At 37.4% G+C, this 19,683-nt stretch overlaps 1 protein-coding gene across 1 annotated transcript in view; it reads left to right on the plus strand.

Moving 5' to 3' along the window:
* Positions 1-1,807: 1,807 nt before the first annotated feature.
* The window catches only part of plxnc1.L (plexin C1 L homeolog), a 59,336-nt gene continuing 41,460 nt past the window's right edge, over positions 1,808-19,683 (plus strand). Inside the window, exons 1-9 of the mRNA XM_018252396.2 lie at positions 1,808-2,841; positions 6,040-6,186; positions 8,126-8,260; positions 10,539-10,639; positions 11,444-11,558; positions 13,086-13,242; positions 15,546-15,630; positions 16,323-16,416; positions 16,507-16,566. Coding sequence (XP_018107885.1) covers positions 1,903-2,841; positions 6,040-6,186; positions 8,126-8,260; positions 10,539-10,639; positions 11,444-11,558; positions 13,086-13,242; positions 15,546-15,630; positions 16,323-16,416; positions 16,507-16,566 — 1,833 coding nt within the window. The 5' untranslated portion in view covers positions 1,808-1,902. The remainder of the gene's footprint in view (positions 2,842-6,039; positions 6,187-8,125; positions 8,261-10,538; positions 10,640-11,443; positions 11,559-13,085; positions 13,243-15,545; positions 15,631-16,322; positions 16,417-16,506; positions 16,567-19,683) is intronic.

The following is a 19,683-nucleotide window of genomic DNA, read 5'->3' on the forward strand; positions in this document are numbered from 1 at the left end:
ATACTTTGGTAGGAGGTTTGACTAATGTAAAAAAAAAAAAAAAAAATTAAATCCACCATGATCATTCAACAACATTCCCATTCCAAAATAATTAAACCTTTACGGGCACTCTATATCTGTAAGATTATTTCTGGTGTTACCATAATGGCACACACAAAGGATGATTTTAAATAGACAATTTGCACCTTGCTTTCAAACTTTCATCCTTCCATTCAACTGTATTTCTGCTGCCACCCAGAAAGGTCAAAATTCCAGTATAAAAGATAGAAATGTGGTTCTTACAGTTACTAGGGGTTGCTTTCGGCTCCACCTGAAGCAGGGTTTTCAGCTCATGATAGAACCAGCACTAGTCTATTGAAAAGCTTACCCAACAAGCACAATTAATTACATTAAGTACAATAAATAATTGTATCTCTGACCCCTACGGTTAAAATGATTCATAGCCTGTATCTTTGGTTTCAGATCTGCTAAACTGTGGTCGGTTTCAGATGTTTTCCAAAAGTATGGACTTATGATAAACTGATTAGATAGCACTGGGCTAAAATAATCTGCTCTGTGAGACACAAAACATCTAGAAGCAATGTGGACTTGTTAGTACTGTTATAGTTTACCTCATGGGCAATAAACAGATTAGTTATCAATTAAAATTGCACCACAGTGACCATAAACGTCCTGTATATACGTATACTGCCTATAATGCCCTGTGCATATTTCCTGAAAGGTTGTAATCCTGCCTCCTCCACTGGATTATGGTGTTTTTTGCAGGTGGTCGCAGAAGGTTTTTTATCATTTATATAAGAGATTACAGAGTTTTACTGAGATTATACATTTCCCTGTGGAAACACACATTCAGACACAATGGTCCACTTTTTACCTGCAAAAGAAGAAGGGAGGAAGTCAAGATTAAAAGTTGCCTTCCTGTCTCAATAAATGAGCCTTTATGCATCCAAGGTATTTGCATTCCAGTATATACCCTGTGAATATGTATCCTCTATATAAGCCTATAACACTTTCCTTGGGGTTTCCAAATAGGTTATTAGTAATTAGTCATGGGCCCAGTAATTTTAAGTGGGTGATAAAACTTCTTGGTGATTATCAAATATCCTCATATTATATAGCATGGCAGGGGGTATATTATTTACAATACACACATTTTAGTGATTCGTGTAGGGTTCACCCATGACCAGTATTTTTCCAGCTTGGAGCAGTAGAAATAACACATAATGCCAATGTTATTAAAGATGAAGTAAGATAAAACTATAGGAAGGCCAGTATTTTTTTTCCAGAAAAGGTGGCAACCCAAGAATCTTGAGACATAAATGGCATCACTAAGCTCTGATTGTAACTAATGATATGACCAGGTTTTGTACATCTGCCACAAGATGGTGATAGTGCACCTGCACACAAAGCTTCCCCCCCTCTGACACCAGACTAGACATACCCAGACTGCTGCTTTTGAGGTTCAGCTCACAGACTTTTGGTTTATTATAAAGACCAATGTAATTTCACAGCACCCTTTTGAAAAAATCTTAAACTGTTATCAACACATCCAAGGTAGCAATAATTAAAGCATGCATAGGTACAAGTCCAATCTAATATTTATTAGAACATGTCCATCAGTTTCCTGTCTGCATCTTACCTGTAACTTTTATACATTTGGTACCATCATTATCACTAAAAATATGCAGTAACTAAAAATAGTGATTAGGACTTTAGTTACTGGCTACAGCCACAGAATTTGAACTGTCTCGCCACAAACTAACCAATAAATATACACGTCAAAAAGGGGAACTGCTGCAATGTAGAGGAGAACACAGCAAAGTTTCCTGCATTTACACAGTGGATCCTAATAACCGCAACTTCAGCATTGCTGCCCGTGTCTGGACAATACTCTCTTTCAGGATGCCTCCTGTTTTCCATGTAATTAACCTGTTCAGCGCTATGTTATCCATAGTCTCAGTTCTCAGTGAGGATCCTGGACTTCTGGTGAATGCAGTAAGGAACATCGCTGTGGTGTCAGACCGTGTTGTTGTGGCCACAGACTGTACCAGTTGTGAGTCCTGCCTGTACCAGTTTGATCACACCCTGAGCCAGCAGTTGGCTGCAACTTCAGTTAATGGATCTAGAACGGAGTGTCTTGGAAGTGCCCCCCGACAAACAACCACAGGGCAGAAACCTGTGTATAACATGCTGTTGCTTGTGTATAATGACACTGTGCTCAACTGCTGGGTTAAAGATAACTGTTTTTGCAATGAAAGGAAACTGAACCATTCTGAAAACATTATCAGTACTACCCCTAATCTACTGACCAACAACACAAACCTCTCAGCTGCAGGAATTGTATTTACTGCTGACCTATACACCTATCTCATTATTGCTGCTTTTACAAAAAATATCACAGATCTGCATCCAATATCTATAAAAACAAGAATAGATACAGGATTTATAACAGAGGACCGTGGTAGCTATGTACAATTAGCTACAGCAGCTGTTTTGCTGTTTGTGGATGCCTTTTCTTGGGAGAGAATTTTCTTTTTTCCATATTTTTCTCCTGAAGAAGACAAAACCAAAATAATATCTGCAATGTATCGGAAAGGACCAAAACTGCAGCTTTTGCACCTTGTTCATCTTTTTTGTGACAGTGATATACAAAGAGGAAAGATTCTGTCTTCTTTCAATTTTACAAGATCAGGAGGACTCTTTTGGGCTGGGATATTCAGCAGCCAAAGTCAAGTTATGAGCCCAGATAAAACAGCACTCTGCATTTACAATCTCACTGACATGAAACAAGAAAAAACAAACTGTATTGCAGAAGACTTTTTTGACGCTGATAACGATTGTGTGAGTATCCTTTTTGTTTTACTCCAGAAGAACTGTTAAAAGGCACCAACCTCTGTTTATTTATGTCAGTGCCAATTTGGCCAGTGTAATACCTCATTGTACGAGCTTGTGTAGTGCAGTTAAGCACAATAAAACAATGAAAAGAAAATCAAAAAAGCAAAAGTAATGCTGAAATAACTTTAAAATATTAGGCTGTTGCAATCCCATCCTCATATTTTGTGAGATTTAGTGGGACAAGCCTTGTTTAAGGGGCAGATTTACTAAGGTTCGAGTGAATTTTCGAAGTACAAAAAGTTCGAATTTCGAAGTATTTTTTTGAATACTTCGACCATCGAATAGGATACTACGACTTAGAATTTACTTAAAAAACTTCAACTTCAATACTTCGCCAACTTAAACCTGCTGAAGTGCTATGTTAGCCTATGGGGACCTTCCAGAGCAATTTTCTACGTTTTTTATATTCGAAGGAAAATCGTACGATCGTACTACGATTGGAATACGATCGTATGATGAATATAATCCTCCGACTTTGAATGTCGGAGGATTCTATTCGATGGTCGAATTTCAAAGTATTTTCCACTTCGAAATTCGACCCTTGATAAATCTGCCCCTAAGTGTGTTCTCTTGAACTGGGAATGGGTTAATTTATATTTTTTAACATAGCTTTAATGTATGTGTATTGGATTTAGAGCTTATTTCTGCAGGGCTGTTTTAAGGCCTTGGTGGGCCCTGTGCAAAGATCCAATTGGTGGGTACTCTTTGGTGTGAGTAGCATACCAACATTTTAGTCCAGTGATCCCCAACCAGTAGCTCCTGAGCAACATGTTGCTCTCCAACCCCTTGGATGTTGCTCTCAGTGGCCTCAAAGCAGGAGTTTATTTTTCAATTCCAGGCTTGGAGGCAAGTTTGGTTGTATAAAAACCAGGTGCACTGCCAAACAGAGACTCAATGTAGGTTGGCAATCCAAATAGGGGCTATCAAATGGCCAATCACAGCCCTTACTTGGCAGCCCAATAACATTTTTCATGCTAGTGTTGCTCCCCAACTCCCTTTACTTCTGAATGTTGCTCACAGGTTCAAAAGGTTGGGGATCCCTGTTTTAGTCATATCCACTTTGGGGCCACACCCCTAAATGCCACACCATAATCTGTGAATCAGCTAGCAGTTAGCTGTTAAAGTTCTTCCGACGAAATGCCCAGCTGAAAGAGCACAATATATTTTTTTTAAATTGGCTGACAGTAATCTCAAATTAAGGATAAAGAATGTTGGCATTAAAAGTGTTAATAGATGTGATGAAATTAATTTGACACATGAAACTAGTTTTTTTTAATCTAAACTGCTTACAGGGTAAATTTCAGTTCAATTATTTCAGTTATAGCTGCTTAGTAATCACCCATGGGGACTAGTTCCTTTCACTGCATATAAAGAGCATTTTGTTGTACAGAAAACTTTTCTATTTTCCACTTTTCCAATATTGTACATGTGCAGTTCTAGCTACATGTAAAATTAACATTAAGGGGCAGACTTAGCAAGGGTCGAATTTCGAAGTTCCAAAAACTTCAATATAAACTTCATATAGGCTAGTTCGACATTCGAAGTCGAATTCGTAGGATTATTAAGATCGTAATACGATCGTACTTCGAATCGAACGATTCAAACAATTTAATTGTACGATCGTACCATTTTACAAAAAAGTCCTTTGACTTCTCAAAACTTAGCAAATACTGGCTATAGGTTCTAGGAGGTCCTCATAGGCTAACAAAGCAATTCGGCAGGTTTAAGGTGGCGAAGTGTCGAAGTCAAAGCTTTTTAAAGAGACAGTACTTCAATTATCGAATGGTCGACTAGTCGAAGCATTTTCACTTCGAATCGAAGTCGAATTTGGCCTATTGGATGGTCGAAGTACCCAAAAATTATTTTGAAATTCTACGTTTTTGAATTTGAATATTCACTTCGAATTCACTTCGACACTTCACTAAGCTCGAGTGAAGGAATAGAGGAAAATAGAGGTAAAAAATGATTTTCGAATGTTTTTTTGGCTACTTCGACCATCGAATTGGCTACTTCGACCTTCGAGTACGACCTTCGACTTCGAATCGAACGTTTCGAACTAAAAATCGTTCGAATATTCGACCATTTGATAATCGAAGTACTGTCTCTTTAAATATTTCTTCGACCCCCTAGTTCGCCACATAAAACCTACCGAGGCCAATGTTAGCCTATGGGGAAGGTCCCCATAGGCTTTCCAAGGTTTTTCTGATCGAAGGATAATCGTTCGATCGATGGATTAAAATCCTTTGAATCGTTCAATTATTCCTTTGATCGTTCGGTCGAAGGAATTGCGCAAAATCCTTCGACTTCGATATTCGAAGGATTTTAATTCGGCAGTCGAATATCGAGGGTTAATTAACCCTCGATATTCGACCCTTGATACATCTGCCCCTTAGTAAATGTGCCCCTAAGGTAATATTAAGGTGCAGCACATAGGAGTGCCAGCCCACAGGAAAAGTTAGCAATTTAATTCATTAGTGGGTACATAACATAACAACACCACCTTGCATTAGTTAGACTTTCTTTGTCATTTAAAATATCAATTAGACAAGTTATAGGGTTAATATAAACTCATGCATAGTAATGAAGTAACCAATATACAAATTCATTCGAATTTGAAAAACCTGATTTCGAGTTTTTCTCTCTGAAAAAAACTTGAATGTCAGGAAGTCTGCAAACATCACCAAATTGATCCCTGGACCTCTCCCATTGACTTATACTGTAATTCAGGTAGCGAATTGAGTTCTTAAAGGGCCAGAGTATGTTAAATCTCGGAATTCAAATTCGAATTAAAACATGAATCAAGTTTGGATAATTCACAATTTTAATTTGAGAGATTTGAAGCAAAAAAAAATATGAAAATTTACTCTCTAGTAAATATGCCTCATTGTATGAACTTGATCAAACTTTGGTGGAAAATCTTTTAAAGAACAAAAGATATTACTTGATTCCTGTTGTATGATTAAGTTAGTTTTTTCTTAGTTTATTTATGTACTTGCTTCACTGTAAAGAGACATCTAGCAAAGAATGCCTTGCTTTGGTTTTGTATCTGTGTAGGAGAAACAACTGCATTTTTTAGGGAAATATTTTTCTAGCTGAGCATTAAAGCTTCTCCTACAAATAAATACATGTTTTTTTACTTTTTAGAATCCTTCTGCACAAAAACCTCACGTGATTTCTCCAATAAACCGGGGACCTACTCTGACACATGGCAACTTGTCTGCTGTTTTCGCAGTAGAAGTGCAGAATAAAATGGTTTTCTTCTTGGGAACTGGAGATGGACAGGTTTTGAAGGTAAATCACTAGAAATTGTACTACAGGTATTGGACCCATTATCCAGAAACTTGTTATCCAGAAAAAAAATCAGAATTAGTGGAAAACCATCTCCCATTGACTCCATTTTAATCAAATAAATCAAAATTATAAAATTGATTTTCTTGTACTCTGTAATAATAAAATAGTAATCTTGTATTTGATCCCAGCTAAGAATTAAAATTGATTCATTTGTCTCCATAGCAATAAAATAGTACCTTGTACTTGATCATAATTAAGATATAATTAATCCTAATTGGAGACAGAAAAATGCTATTGGATTTAAAAGATTGTTTCATTTGCTTTCTCTTCTGACTTTCAAAAAGGGGTCACTGCAGCCAAAAAACCATTGCTCTGTGAGGGTAAAATGTTATTGTTTTTGTTACTATTTATTACTTATCTCTCTATTTAGACCCTCCTCTAGTCATATTCCTGTCTCTTGTTCAAACCACTGCCTGGTTTACTAGGTTAAATTGGACTCTAGCAACCAAATAGATGCTAAAATGCAATAAAAAAAAAAAGTAATAAAAAAATGCAATCACAGTAAAAAAAAATAATGACCAATTGCAATTTGTCTCAGAAAAGCATTCTCTACATCATGTTAAATGTTAATTTAAAAGTGAACAACCCCTTTAATGAATGAATAAACTTTAAATGAAACCCAGGTCCCAGGCATTCTGGGTTACAGGACCCATACCTGTATAATGTTGGCTATCTTGGGATTAGTTTCATACAATGATAATATTCATTTACATTTACAGAATGTACCAAAGAAATGGCAACTATTATGACTGTGGTTACATAAAACAGTGTGTAATACATCTTACTTTGTGGTGTTTAAAATGTATAGTAAATAATTCCTATAAGGTAAACTTTATCCTAACTGTTCTACACTGCTCTCTAGTTTATCTATCTATCTATCTATCTATCTATCTATCTATCTATCTATCTATCTATCTATCTATCTATCTATCTATCTATCTAGCTATCTAGCTATCTAGCTATCTAGCTATCTAGCTATCTAGCTATCTACTCTATCTATCTATCTATCTATCTATCTATCTATCTATCTATCTATATATATAGCTTCTGGCTCGGCTTACCTTCTGGCAGCCCTTCAATCACTTTAGACTCAATCTCAATCGCCTGGTCACGTCTCCCTCTGCTCCTTGCAGTAGCAAGTTAATCAACATTTTATCACAACTTTTTCCATGCAAAAGATATGTGAATCTTTGGTTTTTTTCCCAACCAAGATTTTGTTTTCTCTACCTGGCACAAGAAATGTGTGATAGAAAAACCCTCAGGCATGTGAGATTCTATACAATATTTCAGACAAAGTAAAAATGGTCTGCCCTTACTGAAGTATACATGATGCCAGATGTGCCACCCTGGACCAACAGCCACGGGAGCAAAGAAATGGGGATGCCACAAGCACAAAAAGCAAATAAATGAAAATAGTCTAGCTATTGGTTAAAATGTGGGGTCTGCCATGTTTGTGGAATCCTTTTATCAAATTTTAATCCAGATAAAATATCTGCTTATGGGCCCACTGTCCTGGTCGATCCTGGGCAAATGCCCTTTTCGCCTATTTATTAAAATAGGCACTAGTGGGAAAACCTCCTAAGGCTAGGGCCAAACAGGGCAGAAATCAGCCTGCTGGAACCTGCAGGCTGATTTCAGCCCCTGACCGCTAGCCGAATCTTCTTGTCTTCACGCAACCGAAAGCATTGTAACGGCTCTGGCACGAACAGACTAGGATTATTCATTCTACACTGACACCCTATAGTGCGCTATAGAGATTATTTTAATATATAGTGGCAGAGCAATGGAAATATTTGCTTTCCATAGTGAATGCTTCACACTTTTACTTGCCAGAATAAAAGTAATTCATGTGAACAGGCATGTTTCTATTTCAAAACAGGTTACCTTGGATTCAGAGTGGAATGCAAACTGTCCAGAAATCTTATTCCAATTTGATAAAGACACTGCAGTGTTCCGAACTATCAAAGCTGATCCTGTTAACAGTGCCTATATATATGTAGCTGCAGAAAATAAGGTTGGTTTTCCTTGTAAGACATAAAATAGCTATGAATGCTTGGTCTTAACGTTTAAGAAACACTAGAATTGCACACATGGAAATGGTTGGGTGGAGTCTGGAAAAGAAGGAGGAAAAAAAGAAATTGCAATATGGGAAAAAAAACAAAAAAAGAGAATGAAACAGAACAGAAAGAGTACCTTTCATAAACCTTTCTATCTTGCTGCTCCTTACCTCTGGAATTCCATCCCTGAATTCCTCTGTAAAGAGTGCTCTCTCAATCTCTTCAAGAAGAAAAGAGTCTACCTTTTGGGGCACTAGAACATTAGTCAAATCCTGGCACCTATTGGACAATGCCTTTACCTTGTGCACTTTTCCCCTCCAATTTGTCCCTGTATGTTATCCACCCACTTACAATGTATGCTCTATAGTGTATATTTATTGTATTTGTTACATCACATGTCCTCCCTGTGTGTACTTTTATATATATTGTACTTTATATATTGTACTTTTATGCACTGTACATCGCTGCGGCTCCTTAACAGCACTTTACAAATAAAGTTGTACCTGCATACAGCAAAATAAAGAAAACACAATATATGATGAGAGAGAAAACAAGAACAATAAAGGAAATGGTGAAGGAGAACACTAAGGGCCGTATTTATCAAGAGTCGAATTTCGAATTTAAAAAACTTTGAAATTCGAATTCAAAAAGAACAAACTAAATTAAGTCGAAGGTTTTTTTTGGGCGAATAGGTCCATTTTCGATCAAATAGGTCCATATTCGGCCGAATTCAAATTGTACGAATCTAAGTAATAGCGAATTCGATTGAATTTGAGTCGAAGTTTTTCCTAAAGTCCACCAATTGACTCCAAATAGGTTATAGGAGGTCCCCCATAGGCTAAAACAGCAATTCGGCAGGTTTTAGATGGCGAATGGTTGAAGTCCATAAAGTGCATGATAAATTTCAATTTTCGAATTTTCGAATTTTTTTCAAATAAGAGGCACATAAGAGGCACATTTATCAAAGGTCGAATTTCGAATTCATGGGAGTTTTTTAAAACTCCCATGAACTCGAAATTCGATCAATTGAAATCTATCAATAAAATCTAATAGACTGTAAACAATTCCAAATTGATTCCTGGACATCTCCCATTGACTTAAACAGAAATTCGTCAGGTTTCAAGTGGTGAATAGTTGAATTTGAGTTCTTAAAGGGCCAGAGTATGATAAATCTCGAAAATCAAAATCGAATCTTTTTTAAAAAAAAAAACTCAAATCGAATTTGAATAACTCCCTAGTCAAATTTTGACCCAAATCAAGTTTTCAATTGGACCCTTTATAAATCTGCCTCTTTAATATAAGAATAGTGTGAAGGAGAAAACAGAAGGCAAATGTTATGGTGGGACGGATGAGACCATAGCAGAAGTGTGTGGCAGAAAAGGGAGAGTATAAGAAAAGAAGGTGAAGAAAAAAGAAAAGCAGAAGGGAAGAAATAAGAGGGAAATGTAAAAGAACGAAGAGAGTGGAGGAGGTGTTGTACCATTTCCACTGTGCTTGTGCAATGTAGCTATGTGCCTGGTTAAGAGTCTATTGCAACACTTTTTTTTGCTCCTTTTGTATTGTGCAAAACTGTGCCAATATTATGCAGCTTCAGCAGAGTTGTTCAAAGTATTTTGACTGTACTATATCTGTCAACAAGTGATACTGAAACTCTCTAAGGGCTAGTCCACATGAGGAGATTCGGGGAGATTTTGTCGCCTGGCGACTAATTGCCTCGTCTTTTGCGCGACTATCTCCCCGAACTGCCTCAGCGTTTTTCCCCATAGGCTGCAACGCAAAGTCGCCTGTGCTAATGCACACGCGGCGATGCGTTTTCAATAGTCGCCCAAAGTTGCCTCAGTGAGCGACTTTGCGTTGCAGCCTATGGGGAAAAACGCCGAGGCAGTTCGGGGAGATAGTCGCGAAAAAGACGAGGCGATTAGTCGCCAGGCGACTAATCTCCCCGAATCTCCTCGTGTGGCCTTACCCTAATAGTAGTATACATGAAGTGCCTCGTTACAGTTTGGTGTCAGTTTGGGCCTCTTTATCTTATCAGAGACAATCTTTTTTGGGGGGGTTAGGATAAAGTACACAATAAGTGACATGGGTACACATGGAGATTGTGAGCATTCAGCCCACCAAGCTATTGTGCGGGCAGCAAAACACACTCATTTTTATGACAGTGCCCTTAAATTTGTCTCTGTGTTACTAGCATCAAGTTTAGTTAGTCCTATAACAATCACTTTTTGTACACAGATAAAACGGATTAAGGTTGCTAACTGTGAAGTGTTCAATACATATAAGGAGTGTTTATCAGCTAAGGATCCACATTGCGGATGGTGTCATTCTCAGAAAAGGTTTGTACTCACTGTATAATATGGATTTTTTCATACACCTGTATCTGTCATTCCTCTTTCCCAAAGGCCCGAGATACAATAAACATTTTTCATTTGATATCTTCTTCCTAGCAGTAATATAGTGCAGAGAGCTTCAGCAATTTATATAGAAATTAAGATTGTGGGGTCATTTATCAAAACTGGGCAAATTTGCCCATGGGCAGTAACCCATGGCAACCAATCAAATTGCTGCATTCATTGTTCAACTTGCAGCTAGCTTCAAAAAGCTAATCACTGATTGGTTGCTATAGGTAACTGCCCATGGGCAAATTTGCCCAGTGTTGATAAATGAGCCCTGTGCTAAATAGAGCTGCCGCGTTTTTCTCCAATTAAATAGAAAAAATAGACAAATGGGAAAAAAAACAGAGCAATCAGTACATATATTCCCACTTTATGTTTAAAGGTTTATCAGTGCAATCAAAATGTAACTTCCTGAATATAAACCTTGACCCATAGTGTAAAATAAACGTGGTATTGATAACACTTTTATTTTTCATTTCAACAGTTGTTGACATAGACATTACACTTCCAGGCTTATTTCCTAAGCAGAGTTTGTTCAAATAATTTTTGCTTACATTTTTCAATTAAAGCAACATGCTGATTAGAAGAAAGCATTGTAGACATTAGGGTAGCATAACAAAGCATCAATAAGTTCAAACCTTATTAAAACTTTTCAAGACAAGTTCTACCATTTTAGCTGCATATTAATGTATTTAAATGAACCTATTAGGAAGGTAGTAAACATTTTTTGATTTTTCATTTTAGGTGTACACTAAATGCAGAATGTTACCCATCAGATGTTCCAGGTAACTGGAATGGCATTTCAGATGACAGAGGAAATTATCTGGATTTTAATGTTGTACCTATAGGTGACAGACAGGTATAAATCTACAAAAACTATTAATTACATATATTTACAATTTCTGAAAGATGCTTCATTCATGGCATAAAAATGCTTGAACTCAATTATTGTATGAACTGCATTCAGGAAAAGACCAGTTTTTGCAATAAAAAGGTTTTTAGGAGTAATTAGCACCACAAAATATTTTAACATGTTGCAGAATTAAAATTCTGCCAGTGCAAGTGATTCAGTAACAAAGGACAATAGCTAAACAAAATACAGTACCTGTATTGACATCACTAAATAAATGAGGAGCAACTATTTGCAAGTTTCGAAAAAAATTCTATTCATGTTGTTAATGGTTTCATTTTTGTCATGCAATCATCAAATTAAAAAATTCTCTAAATTGGAAGCATTGCTGAGGACTGGACAATATAGTCCCAAAAACTCATGGTGCCCATGTCCAGACATCAATATACTTAGTGCAAGACACCAAATGCTTTGGGCTTAAGTGTGATGTGAGCTGAAACATGTACAGTTTGCTGCACAGTAAAGTCCTGCAGCAGGTCGGGTACCCACGGGTTACCCACAAGAACCTGCGGTACCCTGTGGGTTGCAGGTAGAAGTTTCTGGGGCGGGAATAGACGCCGGTCAGCAGTTCTCCTAGTTTGTGTGTCACGGGTCGTGTTGCGGGTCATCTCATTAGCGAGTTTTACTCCTTTTTTTCTGATCACGCCTACTTCTAATGATGTCAATTCCAGTTTACAATGACAGCACTGCCTGTTTCTTGATGGTCAGCGGGTCGCGGATGGGGTTGCAGATAAGGTACTTGTGGGTCGGGTAGCAGGTCCAAGTGGGTAAGTATGTGGGTTGCGGGTCGGATGAGGTTTTAACAAATTTTATTTTTCAAGGTCAAGGTCTGAATTTATCTCAATATCGGCTGCTACAAACTCCGATCTAAGCCGCTCGGGTTTTTAACGCTTATTTATTAAATTTTCCCGAAAATTACCTTTGCGGGAAAAGCTCTGATTTTCACGATTTTTTCGTGAGTTTTCACCGAAATCTCTGAAAACATTATGAAATTGCCGGAAACCCCAGAAAAAACAAAAATCAGTGGGACTGTTCCCATTGACTTTTATGCAACCTCGACAGGTTTGAGATGCCATGTTTTTATATTCTGGCTTTTTAGCCCTCGGGGGAAAAAATTGTGATTTTTTTTTTAAAAGCCGGGGGGGGGTTTCGGGGAATTTCGGGTATTCGGAGCTTAGTAAATAACCCCCTAAGGCTTGTGTTTTGTGCATCTTGAGGTGACTGTAACACTCATGGTTGTGCTTTAGTCTTCATAAATCAGTGAATATGCTTATTGTCATGAATTATGTATTGTGTGTTGTCACTCAATATGGCTTTCAAGCTTAAAATATGTGCTCTTCAATATAACAGGTTTTGCTTCTCTCTCTTCTGTAGCAATCCCACAGCATTATGTTAATGTTGCAGATCTGAATATTTTAATGTCCAAAAATGTCTAGTTTATTGAAAATGTTTACCTTTTATCATATATTTCTGTAGCTCAGAATAACAGCTATGTCAAGTACTGCTAAAAATACCATGTGGAACTGCATGGTGCAAAATATGGGCACAAATGTGACACTTTGCAATGTTGTGGCAGAGAAAAACTCCATGAAATGCTCCTGTCAGTTCTCCACCAATGGATTGTCTGATAATGGTATGTGACTTTCCTAAAACTTGTTGTTTTTTTTTTCATCCTTCTTATATTAATAATTTCTTTTGATAAAAAATGACGAGTATTTCATCAGTGTACTGTAGCCTCTAATTCAAAGGTTTTTTTAACTTTCCTAGCTGAGATTTGACCACAAATGTCCTGAATATTAATATTACTTTCAATGTCAGATCGGATAAAGAACAGTTTTAATGGATCTAAGATGTTAAGGAAATACCATTTTATAAGACTCCAAATTTACAAAATTGCATGTAACAGTGTAAGAATTAGTGATGTGCGGGTCAGGGTATCTCTGACCCGCACCCGAACCTAACCCGCCCTGCTACACCTGCACCCGCGATTCCGGGGTCCTTTTATAGACCTGCACCGCCCCGCTGATGACGACACAATGACATCACAAAAGGGGCGGGGTGAGCAGACGCAAGATTATAAAACCGGAACCCAGAAGTCGGATGCCGGCATTTGAAGGTGGCGGGCCAGGAGAGCAGGAGAAGAGCTCAACCCGCACCCGGCTGCCACCCGCGAGGAGCACTGCGAGGTCGACCCGAACTCACCCATCCCGAACCTGCCCGACCCGCGGGTAAACCTGCGGGTCCCGCGGGTATCGGGTCGGCCCGCACATCACTAGTAAGAATGTTCATTAGATATCTCATATTTCATTTGCACAATGCAATTTTTACGGTGGGGTAATCTATTTGGCATAAAGTAACTGCTTTTTCAGTAAGATTTTTAATTATATACAGTACACCGGACACTGGTGCAAGCAGCAAAGGGCCAGCTTCAATTCAGCGAGAAAAGGGTTTATCACATGAAAACTCATGGACAAGATTAAATTTGAGATGCAATTCAATTCAGAAAAACGTATTTCACGGTTTATCACGTGAAAACTCTATTGAAGTCTATGGGGAAAAAACCAAACTGAATTTGGCGAAAAGCTTTTCTCCTCTAATTGAATCTTGTCCATGAGTTTTCACATGACAAACCATGAAATACCTTTTTCTCTCTGAATTGACTCTGGCCCATAATGTGAAATAATGTTTTCTCACTGAATTGAATCTGGCCCTAAACGTGTAATCTCTTCTGTAGGCAGTTGAGACTCTTTTTCACACAGAAGAAACATTGCAGTTGTAAACTGTATGTACAAATAACTTGTGTAAACTAGTTTGTGTAATATCTTAATTCAATAGCCTTTAATACAGTATATAGTAACATTAAAGCAAGAGTTTTCTTGTTCAAATGCAGTGAAAGAAAGTATGGCTATAGCTGAAACCAACAAAGGAAATGCTCCATTCACTGTTTTAAGGAAATGGAAAAAACAGACTAAAAGCATGGGTTTTTGAGAAAATGGCATAAAAAAAAGAGAACTTCCTCAAATGCCTAAGACAAAAATAACTGTTACTTATTGAAATCCACTAATGAATGACAATATAAAAACGCAAATGAAATAGTTTATACAGTACTTATACATATGAAACAGTGTGCAGTTATATTGCAGGTTGTTCCTTTAGGAGTAAAAGAATTTTACTTATTTTGCATATTATGTCCAATTACCATATATATTGTACCTGTACACTATTGTTTGAGCTTGCCTGTATTTACTTATATTGAGCACCTACCTACCTGCAGCAGGTAGAATGGGTGGTTAATATAGGCTAGCAAAGAAGGGACAACCCTCACCTTAAAGAAACAGTAACATAAAAAAAAAATAATGGAAATAAAATGTACTGTTGCCTTGCACTGGTAAAACTGGTGGGTCTGCTTCAGAAACACTACCATAGTTTATATAACAATACTGCTGTGTAGCTATGGGGGCAGTCATTCAAACACAGGATACACAATAGATAGTGGATAAACTCATCCCATTGTATATTACAGAGTTTATCTGTTATATACTGTGTATCCTGTGCCTTTTCTCTCCTTTTTAAACTTTGAATGGCTGCCCACATGGCTACACAGCAGCTTGTTTATACTATGGTAGAGTTTCTGAAGCAAGCACACCAATTCGACTACTGCAGGCCAACATTTTCATTTCTTTAAAGCACTTTTTGGTGCCTTTAAGTGGCATTCGTTCAGGGGTAGCAAAAAGTCACTGGTTCAAAAAATATGTCCTGCAATTAAGGATCTAACTGTATTTATCTTCAATATCATGTATAAGACACATGAAGGCAGACATGTAATTTTTTCAAATGCATTACACCTCCCATTTAAATTCTCAAATTTTCATTGAATCTTCCCCTAGTATAAGCACCATGAATTCTAAAGTGACCTGTAGCCTTCTTTGCTTTCAGACCAACTAGCAATTGAATTAACAAATGGGAATGGAACAGTTTCAGATGTCCTTCAGCTTAAAAAGTGTCGCCAGCTGCAAAATAGGTAAGCTATTTCTGTCATAAAGCATACAAGGCATCTGGTGCATGAATAACATTTTATAAATGTGCAGCTGAGGAAAAATAATGTACGACAATGACAGGGACAGAATGAGCTCAATGTCTGGCTTTCTGTATGATACAGGCTTTAATTTCCTAAACCTCTGAATGGGATCAATGGCAAATTTTATATTGAACTGATGAGATGCAGTCATTTAAATTTCAAAAAAATATTATTATTACTTTATCTACTGTATATAGCACTGCTAGTGCTGTACATTTTACAGTGTAGAAAATTACACACAGGGACAACACGTATTATAATAAATAAACATAAATGAACAGAGATAAAATGGCATGTAGTAAGAGGAACAGTAGGAAGGAGATCCCTGAGCTTACAATCGTATGTCACTTTTTATATCATTGCAATGACATTTATTTCTGAGATTTTGAACTGAAGTTTTGGTACTAAAAGGAGAGAATATGCTGCAAAACAGTCTTTCGTAGGAGACACCACAACATACACTTGGGAGTGGGGGAATCAGAGCTCTCTTGTCTCAGGACACAGAATGGCCTGGACTTATTCTGGAATGTCTCTCGTTAGGGTATAAACCCCCTCTGTCCATTGTGTTAAGATTGAATGTATATGCTTAATAGCAAATAAAATATTTACTGATGAATGTGCTTCTTACCTCACAGATGCATGGAGTGCATACAGAGTGGGTGCTTATGGTGCACGACAAATGCTATGTGTTCATCTCCCTTGGCCCCGTGTAAAGAATATGGAGAGAAGGTAGAGTTATTCATAGAAAAAGAAAACAAACAAGTTTTCACTACAGTAGAATAGAATATGCTTCTTAACCATTTCTTATTTATTTTTCAGGCAAATTGCACAACTTTACATTTAACAACTCCTGCACCACCAAAACCAACAGCTAACCAGGTTAGGAAACTCAACAGTATTTAAAAGGGATTGGATGGATTCTGAAAAAATGCAAATGCTCTACAACTTTATCTTCCTAAACTATTCAGAAGTATATAATTGTGCTGGGGATGGTTTGCTCAAAACAATTTTTTTGGTAAACCAAGCAAGCTTCTTACAGGCAGTATGGTAGCACATAATAGCATATGCCAATACGCCTTCTGAACCTTCATACAGATAAAGCAACATTGCTGCCCTATTATGTGAATGCTTCTTTTTTAATAGAAAGAATAACCTTCTTTTGTATTGCTCTTCACCCTTTAAATTGCTAAATAGTTTTGTCTATGTGTTTTAGGGCGTAAAATATCACCAGATCTCTTTTAATGTCAGGGTTATAGGGAGAGAGCTTCACATGCCTTTTATATATGTTACCAAAATATCACGTCCTTCTTGTATACATCGCTGCCAACTACAAGTAGCTTTTCATGCAGTCCAGTGTAACAGTTTTGCATCTGTCAGAGGCAGAAGCAACTTGTGGGGGCAGGTGTATTGTGTACAAAGAATATGACAATGCACTTAATTTTGGCACCTTGCTACCCTCATGATAAAGGAGCCCTTTTAACAACTTTTCCTAAGGAAACAATACATTTCAGGGTATTGAGCTGGTATTAATAGTTGCACTTATTAAAATCTGAAGTTAAAATATTTATATTTTGTTATTAGCATCTCAGCCATCTGCAGATTAGGCAAGTGCTATAGCTCTGCGGAACATTTTTAGAGGAACATATCTTTTTCCTGCCACAGGAAATGTATGTTGGTTAGCAAGTTGCACCAGTACATACAATAAATATAGGCAGCCACATAGAGCATCCACCTTATCATGATGGAAAATCCCTTTGAATTATGTGAAAACAATTTTTGGGTCACAAATATGAATCCATGCTTACTTTTGCTTCCCCCGGTAGAAAGATTAAGAAAAACAAGGGCTTCTTTACTAAAGAAAGTCAGGCCAGATTTCAAGAGGCTGGGCCCAGTGAGTGTCCGAAGAAGATTTTCCTGGGGGGGGGGTGGAAATTCATCAAATCAACCTGTTTTTTTCTAAACTACCACAATGAAATGCATGACTATCTTTAAAATGTTTTCATTACATAAGAAAAGAGAGTTTTTGATTTGGCAGCAAGTGGGCAGTCAGTGGTTTCAAAAGGGAGGGAGAAGGGCTGTCAGCTGTCAAGTCGGGCAGCTACTGAGGGGGCATAACTGGGCCCCCCTAATGTAAGGTTACCAGATTGTTAAAGTGAAATTTGGGGTCACACCTAAGGTGCATTGTGCTGTGGATATTGAGCTAAATGTCAATTTTTGACCACACTAAAACCACCCCATTTTAAGTTCACAACTCCTTAATGATTTTATGGGCATAATGCCTAAGAGGCTGAAATAAAAGCAATTCTATGCATATTATTCAAATTTAAACAGTAATAAAGGTAGGGGTCATGGTAACCATTTACAAACATGTGTCCGATGCACCCTGCAAATTGGTCTGGTTCCATATGAGAAAAAGTGGTAGCCAGTCAGAGTTATGTAGAACTACAGCCAGTTCAGATATCACTCCTGTGTGTAAATGTCACGTAAAAGATGACACTGCTTACCTGGATAAAAATCAAAGTACTGCACTTGCCATTTTGTAGAGCCGTAGAGCCCGCCTCTTGAGCAGTATATCTTCTAATCTAACATTTCCTTTGGGCCTGCACTCGGAGTAAGAACTGCCCACTCCTGTCATGATTGGACAGTTACTGAGAAGGGCTGTGCTGGTCTGGAAGAGTAGCAGTGTTGTGCTGCACCGGTTGTAACTTACCCCTACAGTCTTGTGTAATTTTGTGCAAATTAGCATTCATTTTAGAAAATTGTGCTTAAGTTGCAGCACATGCCGTTCCCCCTGTATTTGTGTTTGAATTGCATCTGTTCTGGTGCACAGCGTTAAACACATTATTTGTGTCCAAATTACTTGGAACAAGTTAGTTGTGGCCATTGACTCAACCAGGCTTACAGTAATTGGAGGGTTTCCTTGGATTAGAGCATAGACAAAATTCATCCATGAAAAGGGTGTATCAATGTAGAGCATATGAACTTGCATCAGTGCATAAGTCTTTAGATCTTAAAAAAAGTCACAAGACTTTATTGTGACACATGGAATAAGAAGTCCCCATTCCCACAATTACCACTGAGAGCAAATAGGTCAGTTGTTGAAAAGGATTATAGTTGGTCTCTTTGTATGGAGGGCTCAGGGCAAATGCCTCATTTGTATTTTTATTAAAATGATCTTGTTCATTATGCAGCTCAATGGGCATTCTCTACATATATCAAAATGTAAGACACATGTACTTAGTGAGACATCTGACAAAATGTACCAAATAAAAAAAACTTGACCACCAATCACACCTTCTGGGTACTACAAACTACCCATGGGGCCTCATACTTAAAGTACATGGAATTCTTACTAAACACAGAAGCTCCTAAATGAAAATTAAAGGGACCTTTGAGTTAACTCTTAGTATACTGTAGAGAGTGATATTCTGAGACAATTTGTAATTGGTTTCATTTTTTATTATTTGTGGTTTTTGGGTTATATAGTTTTTTTATTCAGCAGGTCTCCAGTTTGCAATTTCAGCAATCTGTTTGCTAGGGTCCAAATGATCCTAGCAACCATGCATTGAATTGAATAAGAAACTGGAATATGAATAGGAGAGGGTATAAATAGAAAGATGTGTAATAAAAAGTAGCAATAATAATACATTTGTAGCCTTACAGAGCATTTGTTTTTAGATGGGATCAGTGACCCTGATGTGAATGCTGAAAATAGTCAGAAGAAGTAAAAAAAATTGAGAAACTAAAAAAAAAATTAATAATGAAGACCAACCACAAAGTTGCTTAGAATTGGCCATTTCTTAACATACTAAAAGTTAACTTAAAGGAAAACTATACACCCCAACAATGTAGGTCTCTATAAAAAGATATTGCATAAAACAGCTCATGTGTAACCCCTGCTTCAAGTAAACCATTTTCATAATAATAGACGTTTCTAGTATGTGCCATTGGGTAATCATAAATAGAAAATTGCTATTTTAAAAAGAAAGGGCCGCC

This window comes from Xenopus laevis, chromosome 3L (genome assembly GCF_017654675.1).
Source record: "Xenopus laevis strain J_2021 chromosome 3L, Xenopus_laevis_v10.1, whole genome shotgun sequence".
Lineage (NCBI taxonomy): Eukaryota > Metazoa > Chordata > Amphibia > Anura > Pipidae > Xenopus > Xenopus laevis.